This window comes from Heliangelus exortis, chromosome 1 (genome assembly GCF_036169615.1).
Source record: "Heliangelus exortis chromosome 1, bHelExo1.hap1, whole genome shotgun sequence".
NCBI classification, from domain to species: Eukaryota; Metazoa; Chordata; class Aves; order Apodiformes; family Trochilidae; genus Heliangelus; species Heliangelus exortis.
In genome coordinates this window covers 25,709,510-25,729,463 of record NC_092422.1, presented here as the reverse complement: position 1 = coordinate 25,729,463, position 19,954 = coordinate 25,709,510, and the positions used below count along the sequence as shown (strand labels likewise).

At 45.5% G+C, this 19,954-nt stretch overlaps 1 protein-coding gene across 1 annotated transcript in view; it reads left to right on the top strand.

Annotated features, from left to right (window-relative positions):
* The first annotated feature begins 1,077 nt into the window (after positions 1 to 1,077).
* The window catches only part of LHFPL6 (LHFPL tetraspan subfamily member 6), a 142,890-nt gene continuing 124,013 nt past the window's right edge, over positions 1,078 to 19,954 (top strand). Inside the window, exons 1-2 of the mRNA XM_071738257.1 lie at positions 1,078 to 1,393; positions 3,772 to 4,330. Of these exons, the coding sequence (XP_071594358.1) occupies positions 3,946 to 4,330 (385 nt within the window). The 5' untranslated portion in view covers positions 1,078 to 1,393; positions 3,772 to 3,945. The remainder of the gene's footprint in view (positions 1,394 to 3,771; positions 4,331 to 19,954) is intronic.

Genomic DNA, 19,954 nt, shown 5'->3' with positions numbered 1-19,954 from the left:
ATTTTCAGTAATGTTCTGATTTAAAGCCTATGCATTATGGAGAAAAAATGGAAAGTTATTAAAAAAGAAACCATACAAACTAACAATAACATAGCTTCATAATTTAGTCCTGAACATGACTGTTGTTAGTATTAAATGGTGTAAACACCGAGTGCAATAAACCTCACTTCCATTTAGTATTAATAACCTTAATGATCAGTGCTTAAATCACATGCCATGTTCCAGGACTGTAAAAGAAATCACCAGAGAGATTTTGCATGTCTAGTGCTGACACAATTTAAACCTGGTATAATATTGTCTTCTGTCTGATGGAATTTATTCAAGCTGCAGGGTGGAAAGGAAAAAGAAGAAAAGGAAACCTCTCTTTCTCCCACAGGCTCTGCGTGCACCATCACTCCTCGCCCTCAGAAGGCAAAGCAATCTCTCCAAAACTTTCCCACTTAAAGACACCCTGGGAAAGGGCTGGAGCTCCTGTCTCTGCTTGACCTAACCCAGCCAGGATGAGCTGCTTGCTACTCTGGTCACATTTACTTTCGCAGTAGACAAGCTCCCGAACTGTTGCGATCAAAATGCTGGATCAGCAGCTCGCATGCAGAGACACACAGACACACACACACACAAACACACACACACACACACACACACACACACACACACACACACACACACACACACACACACACGCTTCTTATCACAAGCACACCATCAGGCGATTAGCTCCTCTTTCCTCATGTAAGGGGTGCAGCCTCCCCCCTTTCCCTCTTAACACTCTTTCCCCTTCTCTGCTCTCCTCTTCGTCTCTTTTTTCCCCTCCGCCGCCCCAAGAACCCCGCAAACACCCGTGAAGCAGCGGCGGGCGGAGCGGAGCCCGCCTCCTCCGCAGAACTCCCCGCCGCCCCCGGACCGATTCCGCCCCGGGCTGGCTCGGGCACCCGGGACGCTGAGCTCCGGGGAGCCGTGACCCCACGCCCTGCCCCGGGAGGGCTCGGGGAGGAGTCTCCCCACTCTACCGCCCCCCCCGCCACCCCCTCCCCCGCCGTTCCTCCCCCGCCGCCGCTCCCCAGCCCCTCGCCCCCGGCCCCGCAACTGCGCCGTCGGCGGCGGCGGGTCCCGCCCGGGGAGGCGGTGGCGGGGGAAGGGGGAGGAGAGGCAGTAGAGTGCATTGCCTTCCAGAGGAATCAAACCAAAGGAGAGAAGAACGTGCGGAGGAAGAGAAGGACGGGCCGGGCTGGGGAGGGTCTCGGTCCCGGTCCCGCCCGCCTCGGAGCTCCCGCGTCGCCTCCGCGTTGGGACCGCGGGCAGAGTCTCTTGGAGCGGCCACCACCCACCCTCCAGCCCCGCGCCCATGTGCTCCCGGCAGCCGCGGCGGGCAGCCCCCGTCACTGGCGTCTCAGTAAGTAGCTCTTCGCTCCCCCGGCACCCTGCCCAGCCCCATACCAGCACCCCCCGGCCCCCGCCTCCCGGACTTCTGTCCTCCCGCATTCCCTGCGATGCTGCATCCCCTTGCCCCTCCCGGACACTCTGCACCCCCTTCTGCTCCCGGACCCCTGCCCTCCCGCACTCCCTGTACACCGCGTCCCCTGCGTGACTCCAGATCCCCGAGCCCTCAGAACCTCCTTCCCCACCCTGCATGGCCACATCCCTTGTACCCCCCTGACCCTCTTCTGCTCCCCGATCCCCTCCTCCGCTCCGACACTCTTCCCGGCTGTCTCCCTTGCCCGTTCTACCGAACCCTCCGGACTCCCTCATCCTCGCGGATCCCCAGTCCTCTCATTCCCCTGCCTTCCCGCATCCTTCCCCTCCGGGGCCCCTTCCTTCCCGGATCTCCCTGCCACCCTGGACCGCTCTCCCTTCCCTCTCCCCGTTTGGCCCTCTTGTCTCCCCGTCTTCCTGGCTCCCCGGATCCCCTGCCCTCTCGGACCCCCTTCCTTTCCTAGCTTTCTCCTCCCGGAGCCCCCTGCCCTTTACACCCTGCCCCCCTTCCACACTCCCGGCCCCGCGGGCACTGTGCCCTCTCGTCCCGCAGCCTTCCCCTCTCATCACCCCGGCGAGTTTTGGTTCCCGGCCGCCGCCTTCCCTAGGGGGGAGCCGGATCTCTCCGCCGCCCCCTCCTACTCCCGGAGGGAAGGGAGCGGGGTTTCGGGGCCGGAGGGCGAGTCCGCCTCCCCACAGAGCTCCTCGGCTGTGGGCTGGCAGCCTCCGGCGCGGGGGTAAAGCTGCTGCCCCGCCGGAGCCGGTGGGATTTTGCGGTCCTGTTCCAGGAAAAACCTTTGTGTTGTCCCCCATTGCCAGCTGTACCTCCTCCCCTCGTTCACGAATATCTTCCCCAAGTGCCGTGACCCACTTTGCCTTAGAAATCTGGTGCCACGCCAAGACACAAGCAGATCCTTCTCCAGAACATGCCTCTGGAGGGATGGAGGCACCCTATGCCACTCGCCCAACTTTTGTCCACGGGGGTTCGGTGTTCTGCAGGTTGAAAAGCATTTCTGTGGTTAGGCTATGGGGAGATATATATGTAATTCTTGAGAAGCAGCATAGGCCTTTTTAACACTACAGAAGACACTTCATTTTCTTAGTGTTTTAAAAGTAAACAAAACTTTTGAGTAGTGCACATGCTTAATTTCACTTTCAGGCTCTTTCTGTACATTCCTTCCTTGTACTGAAGTAGTATTATTAATCTTATTGCCTGTACATGAATTGAATTCACTTATTGGAATCTAATCATGCTTACAAAAAAAAAAAAAGCCAAAAAAAAAAAAAAAATAAAGAAAGCCAAAAAAAAAAAAAAAAAAAAAAAAAAGCAGCCCCTGTAAATAGCTATCAGAATTAATTTGGAAGCAACTGTGAGAAATGACCATAATACACCCCCAGCCTCTGGGAAGCAGTGTGTAGGTTTCTATGACACTCAAAAGCACTTGGTTATACTGGTACTGAGCACGGAGTTGTCCAGGAAGGATGCAGAAGGGTTAAAGCTCCTGGGTTTGATCTGAAAGATGGAGAAGAGAAGGAGCTGGGATGAGTGTGAGCAGGAATATTAAGAGAGACCCCTGTTTTTTAATCATGTGCTGCTAGCAGTTGCTTGAGAGTAAATCCAAAAGATACAGAAAAGTCTTTGCCTACCAGGGGCCCACTTGGAGTTGGGGGCTTCTGGTACTTCTGGAAATATAGTGATAAAGGGCTGCTTTTGCACAGGGATGCCAATAACTTAAAGGAGTTAAATAGACATAGAAACCACCTCATAGCACTTCTTTGGGGAGTGTGGTAAGGAGGATTACTTCTGCCACAGGGGTCTGATCTTAAAAAGCTTTAGGCACCGTGAGTAGCTTTGCAGTTGAAGCTTCAGGACCATGTATAGGTGAATTCCCTTGATGTTGCACAAAGAAGGCTCCATTAGGTAAGGATGAATGAGATCTTGCCTTTTTTTTTCTCTATTAGTATGAGCTGAATCAAGACATTATGGTAGAGAAATGTGAATAGGAAAGTACACAGGGAGTCCCTGAAGGTGGCTGCAGAGCGTTCTAGGATGTGCAGAGCAGCCTGTGCTGGCCAGGCTGCCTCCCTCTGCCCTTCCCAGCTGCTGGTATCACTGACAGCAGTTCTAGCAGCTGATAACAAGGACGGGACAGAAAAGTTAAATGCGTTACTGAAAAGTCCCGTAGGAAGGAAAAACACGTTGGCAGATAGATATTTTTTCTTATGTCAGTATTACTGAACTTTTCTTCTTTTTTTTTTTTTTTTGGTGTGTGTGTATGTGTGTTTTTATATAATTAGGGACCTTTGTCTTCATGATGGGAGGAAACATTCTCCTGGCTGTTAGGATCCGTGCTTCTTCCAGTGCGAGGATTTGTCAAGGCTGAGAGACTCTGGATTATCCATAGAATCCTCTAAAACACACAGCTGCTTTTCTGTCTCCACATTGCGAGGGATCTTGGAGCAGATACAGAAATGGCCTCCAGCCTCACCTGCACCGGTGTGGTCTGGGCCTTTCTCTCCTTCCTCTGTGCTGCCACCTCCTGTGTGGGTTTCTTCATGCCCTACTGGCTCTTGGGCTCTCAGCTGGAGAAGTCGGTTTCCTTTGGCACTTTCCGGAGGTGTTCCTACCCGGTGCGGGATGAGAGCCGCCAGACGACCGTGATGGTGGAGCAGTGTGGCCGCTATGCCTCCTTCCAGGCCATCCCCAGTGCCGAGTGGAGGATCTGCACGGTGGTGACAGGCCTGGGCTGCGGGCTGCTCCTCTTGGTGGCCCTGACAGCACTCATGGGCTGCTGTGTGTCCGAGCTCATTTCCAGGACCGTGGGCAGGGTGGCAGGAGGCATCCAGTTCCTGGGGGGTAAGTGCTCATGTGGGGTGGGGATGGGGACATCCGTGCTGTCGGCTTACGTGTGTGTAGACACCTCTGGTGCTTTGGAAGCAGGAGGGGGGATAAATCAAATTTCTCCTAGTGAGGGAGACCACTTGGCTCCCTCAGTTGAGCTGGTTGTCTGGGAGCCTGAATGTGGCCCAAAGATGCAGCCGCCTGTGGTCACTCTCTTGTACTTAGTTCCTGCTTGGTTGTTGCACAACCTTTGGGAACCACACGGAAAGTTGACTTTTGTGGGCCAGCATCTTCACTGCAGTTTTGTGGACTGTAGTTTCCAACGGAGCTCAGCTGGGATAGAGGGACTTGGAGAAGCCTGGGAGCTGCAGAGCCCCATGGAGCATAGTAGTTTTGCAGAGGAGGGACTGTATTATGTGGGAGAAACCTCTCTTCTTTCTCCTTTCTAGCCCCAGCACAGCTCCTTCCACCTCTGCTCTCTGCAGCCGTGTGGATCTGGCAAGAAGTCTGCAGCCCAAGTTTGAAATGGGGATTGTTTATTGCTGGCTGGAGGTAGCCACCATCTCCCAGGAGGAGCCTTGCGGGATGTCTGACCCATGCTGCCTGCTGATGGGCCGTGGGTTTGTTGAGTCTATGGGGTAGACAGCGTGTGGGAGGATTACCTTCCCTCCTTTTTTTTTAGGTTGTAATTGTATGGAGTATTTGTAACTGTGCAGTATTTGAAGGGTACGAGACAATAAACAGGATCCTCAAGTGTGTTTTTTATAGAGCAGTTTTCCCAGTAAATCATCACTCTCTTGTCATCGGTGTCATGCAGCTCAGTGGCACTCACTTTTGCCTGGTACAAGTGCCCGCGTGCCTGTCCCCCTCAGGGAACGCGTTTCTCCAAGCTCTGGGTGCCAGGGCAGTGCAGGTGCCAGCATTTCGGGTGCCCCGTGGCACCCTGGCTCACACCAGAGGAGTGGGCTGCAGCGGGGTCCCCACCTCTCTTCCCTCCAAACAGAAACAGTCTGGATACATCCCAGGTCTGCAGCCCTAAGGAAGCACAAGACAAACCCCATGCTAGCATCCAGCTTGGGACAGGCAGCCAAGGCAAGGAAAAGGCCCCGTGCCAGGCGATGCCAGTGCAGCTCTCTCCTGGCCACAGGGAGCCCTGCCTCCAGCTTTTGGAGTACTTTCTGCACCTTAGAGCAACCCGGCCCCTTCGCTTCACCCTTCCCACAGCTTTGGCGACCCACAGGCATTCCTGTGTTTAATCTGGCTGACAATTTGAACGCGCAGCAGCTGCTGGAGAGTTAACTCTGCTGGGAGCTGTGGCTTCTTGAAACCTGCTCCATTACACAGTTCCCTCCAGGCAGCCAGGGGGTGGAGGGGGTTTTCGGTTTGGTGGCAATCTGCAAGCCTCCCTGGTCTGGCTGTTTTCACTTCAAGCCATCACAGGCTTGTGTTTTAGCCACCACTCCTCTTTCCAACTGCTGGCTTGTCTCATCTGGTTTTAATTTGCATTTGGCCCCTTCCTTTCTCGTGGCCAAGCTTCCCTGACTGCCCACAGAGCTGGGCCCACTGTGCCTGGGTCTGGCCATGGCCACCTCAGCAAACAGCAGCTCCACCAGTGGGCAACCAGCCACGGGATGCAGTAGGAACCTGGCTCCCCCATGGCAATGGTTTGGGATGAAGGTGTGCACCCTTCTCCCAGGTGGGATGGTGACTTCTGTGGGAAGAAGTATGGGTTTCCTTTCAGACCACACTCTGGCCATCCCTAGAGCTTGTCCCAGCTGGGCAAGCAGCATCCCATCCTGCCAGGAAGGGTGTGAGCAGGCAGTGCTTGTCTTCAATAGGTGACAAGTCAAAGAAATGTGAACTTGTGATACGAAACGAAAATTGCCAGCAACTTTGCTTACAGTTCAGAAATTAGTTACACAGCACGTCTAATTTTCCCCTCTACTGGCTTTTATGGTTGTCTCTCATTTCACTGAGCACTGCTGGAATTGAGTAAGAAATGCACAAAGTGAAAATCTGTCATTTCTGAACCTGCTTAAAACCCAGCTGTGGGGACAGGAGGGAGAGGCCAGGTGGTGAAAGCCAGTAATTTGGATGGAGTGAAGGGAGGTATTAGGGTAAAGATCAGGTCCTTATATCCTTAATCAAATCCTTAGTGGCTATAAATCAGTATAGCTTAATTGTTTAAATTACATGACTGCATTTATTCAGATGTCTAACTTAGGCACTATAATTATCAGTTTGTTTTATGTAAAGATAGCCACAAGCTGTTCAATTTATTTATTAACCGGGGACGCCAGCTCTTTGTTCCTTATAATACAGTTATAGGTTTAGTTACATACTGCAATGTGTGGTTTAAGTATGTCTCAGTGTCAGTACAGTGACTGTCATTTTAATTGGCCTCCACTTGGAGATCTAACCAAACAAATGTATATATTTTTTTTATTTTATTTTTAATTAGAGAAAAATTACCCTCCTATCTTTGTATGAAGAAAAAGCCTGGGGCAATAAGTGGCCCACTGAATGATGCTATTAATGCATTCTCTGTGTCAGGGCATGGAGGTGGTCAGGCAGTTTCACTTCTTTTTAGTCTGAGTCACCTGCAGCCATACCCTGCCGTGGGTCTTCTTCCAGTGGTGAAGGATGAGTGTTGGGATTAGCTGTACTTCTTTGAAAGTTAAAAAACAGCAGTAATACATGCTCAGTGTAGCTAGTTTGTGACTTTAGTTCGTGGTCCATTAATCTAGAATCCAAGTAATTTTCTCAACATGATTTAAAAACATACACTTGATGAGGAATTAAATTGAATATTATGGGATGCCCAAGAGTGTGTGAGATGGTGAACGAAAGCACTAAGGTTACTAAAACTACCTTACTCCAGCAGTGGAAACATATTTATTGCTGTGAAGAGATGGCAGAGAGGTTTGCTTACCAGAGATGGCAAGCAAACAGCCTGATCCTGCTCTTCTAGCAGTGCAAAAGAAGAGGAACTCCAAGTAGGTCAGTGGAATAACACCTGTATAAAAGTAGTGCAGCTTGCACTAGCTGCACTGTGCCAGATTTCTACAGCTGGGATTTCCCCAAGTTTTATGTGGCAGCCCAGGGGAGTGAATTATTCATGAGTGCTTATACCATAAATCTGCTTTCTCATAAAAATTGAATGGCAGAACCCACAAGAAACTGCAGATACATGCAGAGTCAGAAAGACTTTAGGTACAGGTTGATCTTCCATACTTAGTCTGTATTTGCTATTTCAGATAATCCTGGCTGCAAAGCGACATGTATTTTAAGATGGCTCTGGGATGATACACGCCAAGCTTCCCTTCCTAGGAGGAAGGTTGCCTCATGGAATTTTTCTCTCATTTGCAATTAGGGGAACCGCTTCCTTTCCCATGCATGATCACATGGCAGCTCTGTAGCCACTACAGCAATTGCTTACATGGAAAACAATGCTATTTTTAGCCTTTTCTGAGGCACTTGGATAATGGGTGACAAGAAGCAGTGAAGACCCCAAGGCCAGCCATGTCTGCAGTGGCTGTCAGTGGTCAGCAGTCCACAGCCAGCAAACCTCTGCTGCAGTGTCTCAGCACATGTGTCACGGACATTTCTGTTGGGTTGCTCCTAAGAAGTGACAAGAGAGGTGAAAGTTATGCTGTCTGTAACCTCTTGAGGGCACAGTTAGGTAGATGGATACAATCTTCACTGATGACAGTAAGTGCAGTGCTTCCTGCTGGTTTCCTTTGGATGTTTGGAGGACTGAGGCATTTATAATGTAGTTAGAACAGATTGCAAGGATGCATCATTAACTGTACCTACTGAGGGCATGATAGCAGGAAGTGAAGTTTAACAAATCCATGGGAAATTGCAGCCTGCAATTATTGATTTTCTTTCCATTGTGCCATGGTAAGTCAATTCCACTTAAATGGGGAGACTAGAAATTTGCAGGTAAGTAGCTCAGATATGACATACTAATTTGGTGAGCAGTTTCAGTCTCTGAATGTAGAGCAATGATCTTAAGAACATAGCAATAATTTTAAGAATATAATGAATTGAAAGATTAGCTGGTTTTATGAGAGACAGTGGATGAAAAGACAAGTATTGCAGTGATGGTCATTTTAAAGGATGTTATTCTGGCAAAGTGAAGCTTTCCATTAAAATGGTCAGTGTGTGGGACTTAGAGATGAAATCTACACTAAGTCCCTCTGGGTGTGTAGGACAGATAAGCCAAGCTTAGATATGCATGAGACCAAGGGAACACAGGATGAAACTTGCTGACTTAAACACCTCTGTGAACCTGAGACTTTGGTCTTGATTCTCAGTGGCATGTGAGAAGTGAGCTTTTTCCATGATAACAGGGTATCCATGTAGTACTTCCATCTTTAGAGTTGACTGCTCATTGATTGCACTCAGTAAATGCACAAGGTTTTTTTTCTCCCTTCAGTAAAGACCTGAAATATTCAGCAGTGCCTTCTCTTTCTCTCCTTATTTCTCTGTCTTCTTTCCTTTGTATTTCATGGGCTGATAAAACTCTTGTAACTATGGTCCCTCTATTGGTTGTTAGGAAATCTGGAGCATTCTTCAGTTGGGGAGCATTTGATTATTTGAGGAAAAGGCAGCACAGATCCTAACAACTTCTGAATTTGCCTCAGGAAAATAAAAAAAAAAAAAGAAAAGAAAAAGAAAAGAAGTAACTTTCTGGAAAAAGCTGTCATTACCACACAAAATTGCTGCAAAGTCCTTTATCTCTTGTCCTATGCCAATAGTGGCCTTAATAGTTTCCATCACTTTTGGGCTGCTTAGCACAAGAGTTTCCTGGGTATAGAGGGCCAAAGAATGTGGAGACTCCATCAAGATGGGAACACTGAGTGTGGGGTGAAGGCTCTGTGTCTGTGAGGAAATTTTAGAGAAAGCCTTTGAGATCCAAAAGGGAGACAGGTACAAAGGAGATCTGCAAGTTGGTAGCATATTAATGTCTGAATGTCACTTTTCAGGTGAGACAATAAAGATCTAAAGTGTAGGTGGCAGAGGGAAAGAGCACTAAAGTCACAGCACTGTGGGACTGTGTAGAGAAGCTGTCCCTTAGATAAAGTGCTTGGGGCAACAATTAAAAAAGTCAGAGGAGCTCTTGGGAGAGGTGGAGTCACTGAACCTCAGGAACAGTCCTGATTCAAGAAAAAGTCATTAGGGGCTCTGGTAAGAGTAGTTCCAGTTGACAACAGGGACTAGAGACTCCTGTGAACTGTAGGCAGTGACCAGCAACCATTATTTTGTCTGACAACTGAAGTGAAACTCTTCTTTCTGCCTGGAAGACTAAAGTCAGGATCCTCTTCTGCCTATAGGGAGAAAACGTAACTGCAAAGAGCTTTGCTGGGGAAAGGGAAGTTCTGAGATGATCAAAAGACTTGGAGGAAGGAAACAGTTATCCCAGACTCTTAACAGTTCTCCCAAGCCTGTTTCATCCATTTCCCCCATCTATATACATTCTTCCCAATTCCTCCTAGAATTTGTACCTGAAAAAAAAACCCAGGCATAAAATAATGCAAAAATAGCCTTTAAGTTCGGGCTGTTTTGCCACATCTTCCTCTCTCTTTCCTCTTGTCAGATGCAAAGCTTCAACAGTTTTGCTGTGCTCACGCAGACACGTGGCAGGGCGATCCTCACCCTAGACAAAGATAAGCTGCATGCTAGGTATTAATACAGTATTAATTAGGTATTAATACAGTATGTATTTGGACATAGAAAGACACTGAAAGAGGGGCATATGAAAGCAACTGATACATCACCAGGAGGTAGGAGTGGAAGAGCAAATAAGGAGCATGGCAGTGCTAAGTGCTACTAGTGAGTGATTGTGTGTCATGTCATAGGCTCATATTTTCAGCAATAATAAGGTCAGCAGAGAATACTGTGACTATTTAGTCTGAGGTCTGCTGCAGCATGGGTCATAGGACAGCCTTCCTATAATTTTGGTTTGAACAGGAGAATATGTCTGAGGAAAAAACCAACTTTTAGTCTGAATTTAATTAACTTTGAGAAAAGCAGTGTCTTCGTAAGTTGTTCTAGTGGTGAATTACACTGACTGCTTTTCTTCCAGATCATTAATGCAAATATTAAAAAAGTAGTACCATTAATATATTGTTGTAAAATTACATTTTCTTGAGGATCATTATAATTTTTTTTTGCTAAAGATCCAACTGTTAGGTTGCTTTTGATCCATTTAAGATCTGCTGTGTTACACTTTCTTTACCAGAAAAAGCTGTGTATAGTTTCACAGCTGCTCTGTTTCATGCCAGTTATTTCTCCAATTTTCTACAGGCATCCTCCAAAAGATTAAATGCAGTGTATAGTTTTGCAGCTTCATTCCTTTTCAGTTTGACTTTGACTTGCTAAACTGCATCCTGTGACTTCTAGTGCCAACGTTTGCTGTGTACTTCCCAGCACAACAAGGTTGCTTTGCATATTATGGTACAACACAGAACCAAACACTTGGATTTGAGTCCAGATGAGTTGGGCAGGGAAGTGTTACTGTTTGGGAAGATGTTCAGAACAAGGGGATTTAGACAATGCTGCTACCTTTAACAGATTTTGTAGTATTTGTTTTGCTGAAGATTAGCTATTACAGCTCCCTGCTGGAATCAGACAGGAGTTAAAATATATGACAAATTCAGGACTGAGGCTGAACTCATGCAATATGTGTCCTCTGTCACTTTCAGTTCATAAATTACATTACTTAGATTCCTCCCCTCTTAATCAGGTGTAACCTATATTGCTTAAATCCTATACAGTTAGGCCATCAAATTTGACTGGAGGGGAATCAGAGTTAGCAGGTACTTATGAACAACAGGTAAAAAAAGGTACAGGCTTAGACTCTGGATATTTTTAAGAGAGGATCCTGTTTCCCATGACTGCCTTCATCTTGCTCACAGAGTCCTCACTGCAGCCCTGCCCTGACAGACCTCACAGCACAGCTTTTTGTGTGGTTGTTCCCCAAGGAGACCTGAGGTAGCAAAGATTTGCTACTTAAGCTAACACCAACAATTCTAACAGAGCAGGTTAGAAAAGAAGAGCCAGTAATAAACATTACTGATCATAAAGTGCAGAATCAGTAGCTCAGAGGAGGCCATCCCTGCCAGCAAGGTCACGAGCATCACAGGGCAAGCAGAGGGTTGTAATGCTATTGGAGTAGCAGAGATGCAACTCAAAGAAGACAAATGATGCTGAGAGTAGCTGATAGTAGCCTTCATATTTAGATGTCTTAGTTTTTTTCTTTCTGGTGCCAGCCAAAAAAAAAAAAAAAAAAAAAAAGCAGGACCCTTATTTAGACTGCATATTTTATGTGTGTCCTTTAAAGCCAATGATACTTACTACAAAATTACAACAATATTTCTATCCCAGGGGTAAGAGTATTTGATTCTGACATGAGCCTAAAATGGGTGTGGTTCCAAGGCAGAGTTTCTTCTTGAAGAGCTGCCCAAGTGACTTAGCTTGTTTATACTGAGCTGTGCTTCAAAACGCACATTTTTTTTTTCCAAATATATTTACAACTAATACAAAATATGGCTAAATATGAGGGTGTAGGGGGGGGACCATGTGGAATTGCAGCCTGGAGCAAATTCTGCAAGTTAGATTTTAGGTGTCTTGGAAGCATGTTTAAAATTGAAATACTGATGTATTAGGGGAAAAAAAAAAGAAAAAAGATGCTGCTAAAGTATTGGAAAGAATCACTTTATTTCTCTTTGTTTTCCTATTGATGTTGAATATAAAAGTGATGTTCTGAATACTGCTGCAGCTGTGTTGGGTTTAAGCAGAATTTTGCATGAAGAACAGAATTTTTGATCTAAGGAAGTCCTGGAGTGCTGTTTTATTTATCTGTAAATTGAAGTTCAGGCTTCTTGCTTTTTTCCCCTCTCTTTTATTAGAAAGGAACAATGATGCTCAGCACTTCTGTGATGCTTTTCATTTCAAAAAGCTTTGCTTGCATAACCTAATGAAACTTCAGAAAACATGAGGCAGGGGAGCAAATAATCTATTTTGCTGGTGTAGAGTCAAAGTAAATTCAGAGTAACTTCACTTCAGATCCTTTGCATTTGTGTTGATTGGAGCAGAATCTGGGCTAGAGTTAGCAATTTTGTTTCTGTATTGAAAGATCTAGATTGTGCTTCCTGAGTTCCATGAGATATTTGAATATTGCTGGGAATTTCATTTAGGCATCAAAATGTTTCTGTATTTTCCAATGCAGATGAGGTCATATGCCCTACAGACAGGAAAGGATTGTTCCTAATGACATATTTTTCCAGAGTTTTGTCCAGTCTGGTTAAATATCTATGTAGTGTGGGGCTTTTTTGTCATTTCTCTGTGTTAAGGAAACGGAGCCTACGCAACATTCCACTTGGATTTTTTGCACTGTATTCAGCCTGGATTTTCTTCTCCTTGCTCCCATCCTTTTCCAATGCACAATTTTACCTTTTAAGCTCTTTAACTTTGGCTTTATAAAGTACAGTATCACAGTTTTAGATCTCATTATTTTGATGAAGTCAAGCATAGAGCTTGAGGGCAACCAATGTATTGTTTCCATGCATTGAGAGTAGGAGGGAGCATGATGTAATTAACAAACATGGGATGCATTAGTACAACCAAAATTCCCCCCTTAAGCTTCTTGCCTTGTGGTGGCCATCACGTTGACTCAATGCTTTCCTTTAGCTTTTTGGAGCATCTCTGACTTCAGTGATGTTCAGCACTTCAGTGATGTTCAGCTTTTTCTGTTGCCCAAGTGCAAGGTCCTGAGTGGCATTTGTACCAGAGGGAGATGGCTGTTAAGTCACAGGGGACCAAGAAGGACATCCTTCCCATCCTCCCCTTTGTCCTGCCACCACAAGACATCACAGGTCAGAGGGGCAATATTGCAGTTGACAGATCCCTCCTAGTAGCTGTCCTGTATCTACTCAGGCTTGAAAAATTGGGCATGGTCAATGCACCCTGACAATGCTGGTGATAAGGCCGAATCACTAAGCTTGATTATATCTCATTTACATTGTTTGTTCCACTGTCAGTCCCCTGATGTCACTGGTACATCTGAGAACAGAGGCAGACTTTCCAACCCCCTCCCTGAACTCGTTTGTTCTTTGAGCCTGATGTGCTGAAATCAACAGCAATATTCCTCCACGGGACCCAGGGGAGGGCAGGATCTGTAGCTCAGTGCTGTTGCTGCTCATTGAGCCTAGTGGGATTTGAAGGAGGTTGCTGCTGTGTGACAACAGTGTAGAGACCTTCATGGGATGCTAGATCCTACCTAATTGTCCAGGTGTGGAATATTCATTGCAGCAAGACCAGTGTTTTAGAGGAAAATTGTTCCTTGAGAGGGTTGCTGTACCACATCTTCCTGCGTAAGCCTGATAAACCCCAGTCGTCCATAAGAACTGATTATTTTTAATTGATTTGCAGGTACCATTCTTTACTGGGCCGACAGACTTTTAAATAAGCTTGGCAGTAGTTTCTAGGAATATAAAGACAATGTTAATGAAAGAAAGTCTAAACAATTACCTGTTACAAATCATCATTAATATTATCTGGTAACATAGCCCAAAAGGCTCCAGAGAGAATGAAGCAGAAAATGCAGAATTCTGATAAACACAGTATCATTTCTGTAGTAATGTAAAGATTTGACTCTTTCCTTTGTGATCTGACATCTCAGTTGTCTTGCATTGTCTCCCAGTAAAGATTCCTTTGTAATACAAAGTGGCATTGTTGATTTGAGAAGAAAGTTTTCTAATTTATGCGAAGGGATACAGAGTTTGTCTCTTGCATTGAGGAGAAAGGATTTGAGATAAAGCCATGAATGATCAATCTGGAATAACAAAAGCTGCCTCTGAAATACAGTGCCCTGTGAAAGGATATGAAACCTGCGAACATGGCTGATTGTAAGAAATACTCTTAAGGCGTCTGAGGAGTGTGCTGCCTGAACTCTTCACACAAGTTCAGCCTTTCCTCTGAGTCTGCAGCTAACTGAAAGCCTATTTATAAACACATTTTTTAAACTAATCTTTTTTGAAAACAGAATTAACTTGATACTCAGAGCATCACCAGTAGTTCAGGTCAGGTACAATACAGCTGAATGCCAGTTACCAGGACATTCCAAAAAATGCTTAGTTTTGGGAATCTGTAGAAACTGGAGTAGTGTGATGCTGAGGGACATTTGTGAGCATATGTGGGAGAGGAAATTTCTCTGTGCTTCGTTTCCAACTTTCCTCTGACTCAGCTCAGGTGGTGCTGCATGACTACGAGCTTTAAATGTCATGAGATTAGTACATCTGCATGGCAAATTTGGACAAACAGCCTCAGTTGTGCAGTATTGCTTTTTTTGGGGTTGTCACAATGTAGGAAATTCTAGAAACCCACCCTTCTGGGGGAAGAGGCAGAGGCAGCTGTCTCTCTAAAGACCTCCTAAGTGAAACAGTCAGAATGGGAAATTGAGGGTGCTTTGAATTTACTGCATTTCTAATAAAGTAAGAATGGTGCTGACTGATTTGTTGTGCACTTTGTAGAGGAGCAGGTAAAAGGAAGCCTTTAAATGTTGGCTTAGTAACAAATGACATATGTTTTACTTTCAGGGTAGTTTCCTTTTCAGATGACCTGCTCCCCTCTAAGAGCTCTTTTAACTGCATCCTCAGAAAGGTGTGAGCAGAGGTGGGAGCAGTCAGGGGCTGGGGTTACAGCAGGCAAAGGTGGCCAAGGAGAGCAGGGTGCTGCAGGGGAAGGAAGGAGGCAGAGGAGGGGACTGTGAGGGGAGAAGAGCTTCACCCCTCTGTAAGGCTCCATTTGCTGGACCTGCAGACATTCACCTCCTCTGCTGCTGCTGACTCCCAGGGGGTCTGTCAGATGTTGTATGGGTTACATGCAGGAAAAATACAAAACTTAAGACTCCTGTGTTGTATCATAGTTCAGATTTCAAGGTACTCTGTTAATTTTCAAGTCCTTTTTCTGCTACGGTAGTAAAAACATGATGAATGGCACTAAATACTGGGATTTTACAGCCAACACAAACCCCCAAAGCATTGCAGGCACATTCTGCAAAATCAAGAGGTTGTTACAGAAGTCAGGGCATTTTTACAAATGTCATTTTACAAGAAACTTAATGGCCAGCTCTGCAAAGCCTTGTTCAGTACTGGAAATCTCTCTTACTAGAAACTTTCTTTCTGGAAATCATTCCAGGGTCACAGGCAGACAGACAACAGAATCCAGCCTTTTGGTCCAGACTGCAAACTTGTTCAGTTTGTGATGATGAAACCCATCAACAAAGCAAAGATGAAGACCCTGAGCCTCTCTGCAGGGCCCTGGGCTAAGGCAAATAGCAATGTGCCCTTCCCATCTGTCCCCCAAACTACTCATAACCCCTCAAGAAACTGAAATAGTTATTATAGCCAGAACTATTTCCAACAGAGAAGATGGGCTGCATGCCTTTATTGCCCTACCAGAGTTTGGGTGTCTCCTCTTATAAATGAATGTGAGCACAGTTGTTTCTGCAAAATCAGGCTTTCTTAGCACTGTTTCCAACTAATACTGTTCTAATAATTAAGGATTAAAATGATTTTTAACAGGCTAAAGTGGGGTGATGCTTCGAAAACTGTTGTAGGCACTGAGCTATTTTTGGAAGTAAGTTTGTTGTTTCCTTCTTCTCCTATGTTAGCCTTATCTCTAATTTCCTTTTCTTTCCATTGACTTCAGTTCATTCTCCAGTCTGGGGAAGGGGACACTGTGGCTGAAGGTATTTTTTGCTGAGCCACTCACAACTCTGTTTAGATTGTCCCTCTTTTCCATAACAATTTGCAATAAAAACTGTGTCAGGAAGGAGGTCGGTGACCTGCAAGGGTTGGGACGAGCCTTCCGCTGGAGATGGCAAATTCCATTTCAGACCAGTAAGCTGGAGATCCGGTGCTAAGAACACAGGAAGCTGGGAGAATAAATACTGTAACTTTTCATCTCATGCATGAGAATTGCAGTCTATTTTGATCTTGTGATAGAGAAAAGTCATTCTGCTTATCTCATCTAACATAGTGGCTAGTCTGATTACAAGCTTCTCTGCTTGGCACCTTTTTAAATTCAATTTGGCTGCCTGTGCCCTTGGCACACAGTGGGTTTCATTAAATTTCACAGCAGTTAGTTTTCATTCCCTCTGTGACACCGTTTTATCAACATTTGAGTCTAGTGTAATTTCAAGCAATTGTGCTTTTTTTGTGTAGTGCTTGTACCATGATAATTTGGCAGAGCAGGTCGGGAAGATGATTCAGAAACCATAGCAAATCCATGTAGAAACCTAATGTATGGGAAGCCAGCTCATCTTGCAAGTGTTTGTGGGGTTTCTTGCAGGTGATGATAACAAAGAGGAGCTGCTTCCCTTCCTTCTCTGGTGGTATCATTGAAGACTATCAAAAGTGCAGTAAAAGAACTTGCTGTAAGAGGCAAATTTCATTCCCTTCATGCTAATCAGAGGTTTATTTTAAAAGCAGAGCTGGTGGCCTGCTGCTGGATTGACAACCCAAAGTTGCAAGACAAGCCTTCTGCAACCTGGGCTGCTTAGCAAGTCCTGCTGAGTTTTCTTTTCAAAACCAGATAAGAAATCTGGTTTGTTAGGGAAACGTGTATGTGTGTATCCATACAGGGGTGCAGAGAGCAAATGTGGTTGTTTTCCTTTTAATATCTGATACTCAGTCTCTGGTAGGTGGAGCAAGGGAATGAACCACGCAGCATGGATCTGGCATCACTGCTACCTCATCCCCAGTGCAGAGCAGCTTTTTCTCAAGTCTGTGTCTAAGGCAGATGCTGGGCAGATTTGTGCAAGTATAATTGGTTTTGTGTAAGTATAAGTGGTTTTGAGGTGCACTCTAAAAGGATTTTATTTGCAGAGTGCCAGCCCTTCTGAAATGCTGGCCCTTTTTTTCAGTCTGCTGGGGTAATTAGAACATTCAAAAATAATGTGTTATGGTTTCTCAGTAAAATTTTAAGAACTACCTTATTAAAAATGAATTGAAAATGAAGCTTAAAAAGTTCTTAAAACTGAGGTCTGCATTCAAGGGTAGCTCAGAGACTGACAGACCTGTGCCTGCTTCACTGCAAGCCAAGAACAGCCGGGCTTGGGAGACTGCAAATCATGTTCAGAACGAGACTTCTGGTGGCTGGAACTTTCCCTAATGCCCTTTAGAATGTAGTTGAAGTCCTTTCTGTTTAACTAATGCTGCCTCTTGACTTCCTCTTCCCTTCTTAGGCAAAATGCTTCCAAATGCACACAACCTTGAGCAGGACCTGAGACACCTCAGGAAAGCTGGAAGTTCCAGACAGCTCCCCACCTCCTTCTGAGGAGGGACCTTTGTGTTTTGGAGCTTTTGGTGGGACAGGACCCACTGAGGATTTTCCTCAAGGAGCCCTTCTTCCTTGGAGGATTCCCGTGGGATGAGACTGGCCAGCCCTATGCATACACACATGTAACAATCTTGGTGAATAGGCTAGTTGTAATTTACACCTTGGGCAGTGGTGTCAGCGTGGCCAGTAGGTCCAAGGAAGTGATTCTGCCCCTGTACTCAGTGCTGGTGAGGCCACACCTCGAGTCCTGTGTCCAGTTCTGGGCCCCTCAGTTTAGGAAGGATATCGAGGTCCTGGAGCAGGTCCAAAGGAGGGCAACCAGGCTGGTGAAGGGACTCGAGCACAGATCCTATGAGGAGAGGCTGAGGGAGCTGGGGGTGTTCAGCCTGGAGAAGAGGAGGCTCAGAGGAGACCTCATCACTCTCTACAACTCCCTGAAAGGAGGAGGTAGCCAGGTGGGGGTTGGTCTCTTTTCCCAGGCAACTCTCAGTAAGACAAGAGGGCACGGTCTCAAGTTGTGCCAGGGGAGGTTTAGGTTGGACATTAAGAAGAATTTCTTTACGGAGAGGGTGATCAAGCATTGGAATGGGCTGCCCAGGGAAGTAGTGGATTCTCCATCCCTGGAGATATTTAAAAGGAGACTGGATGTGGCACTCAGTGCCATGGGCTGGGAACTGCAGCGGTAGTGGATCCAGGGTTGGACTTGGTGATCTCTGAGGTCCCTTCCAACCCAGCCAATTCTATGAATTCTATGAATTTATTGGGAAGGAAGAGGCTTAGTCGTGCCAAAAAAGCGAGGATGTCTTCCTGGCCATGTCTCCCTATTTTTCCATGTCTCTGGGGGGCAGTGGCTGCTGCAGGAGCTTTTTGCTCCAGGTGCCACTTGTGAAAAGCAAGGCAGGTACTCAGCCAGTGCAATTGTCCTGATGTCACTGAAATCTGCCCTGGCTTGGATCTTGCTGGAACGGTGGCCTAACCCTTTCTTCTGAGGATGGAAAACATCTTTCCAAAGCACATTTTCAGTGCATAGACCTCTGGCAGATAACTGCAATCTTGCTCGTTTTTTCCAGATTGTCTGAGCACATTGGTTTATGGATGAAGGCATAAGTCATAGTTTCTGTGAGCTTTTTTCCCCACTGTAAGAATACAGATTATTCTTTGTCTTAGATGATGGCAAGAAGTTCAGGGTCTTTACTTGGTGTTTCCAGAACAAAATCCTCCTCTGTAAGTAGCAGGCCTAATAGAGCAGTCTGCTCAGCAATAAAATTGCTCAGGGGGAAGTTTCTTCCTCTTTCACATAATTAATGATGGTTTATATCCTGGAGTCTGGAGATTCCTTTAAATTTGATACCTAGTGTAATGGTAGAGGTTACAACACTCATATTATTATTATGATTATCTAATTATGCAGATACCTGATACACAGGGTTATTTACAGAAATTTTTTTACCAATGTGGCCAGTGTCAGTGCTGAAAGAGTAAATACTCAAAAGGCTATTTGAGAATGAAAGTAAATGTAAATCTTAGAAGTGTTATATCTTCATATTTTATATGTTAGAAGACTCTGATGTAAGACTGTGTCCTTTTGTTTCAAGATGATGTATTTCTTGATCAATACTGATGGACAGCTGACTTAGTGGACCTTCACCTAGAAAGAAACAAGACTGCTAATGCCACCTGGGTCCTGGCAGACATCCCTAAATGTTTAAGGGCCTTGATATATATGCAATCTACGGGTATTTCAAAACTGATTAACATTTCTGAACCTGAGTTAAGGTTTATACTTGGCATTTCAAAGTGTCACGGCAGAATTAATCAGAGCTGCAAAGATATGCAGTCTTACTGACATGTCGGTGACAGTGAAAATATAAACTGCTGAGAAACACCCTGCTAAAAGACAGAATCTAACCTGGATTTTGGAAGGGGATCTGCAAGACTGGCTTGCTGCCATGGACAGACACTGAGGCAGTGTGCTGTGCTGTAGCTGGCATTTACTGACTCAGGTACCAGCTTAAATTACTCAGGGCTCTGGCAAGTTGTATGTCCTGCAGTAAGTCACTTGGAAATCTTATTACTTGTGAAACACTGATAAATTTAAATATGCAGATTAATCTCATGAAACAGTTCAGATAAACAACATTTTCAAATGTACCCAATCAAGATGTTTCTCAGTCAATGAAGCTCAGCAAGCAAATGCTTTTATTTCAGTTGGCCTCACGAGAACAGGCAAAATTTATACTTGGTTGTGATTTTAAGCTGTATGGCTGTCTGTCTTTGTAGTAAAAATAA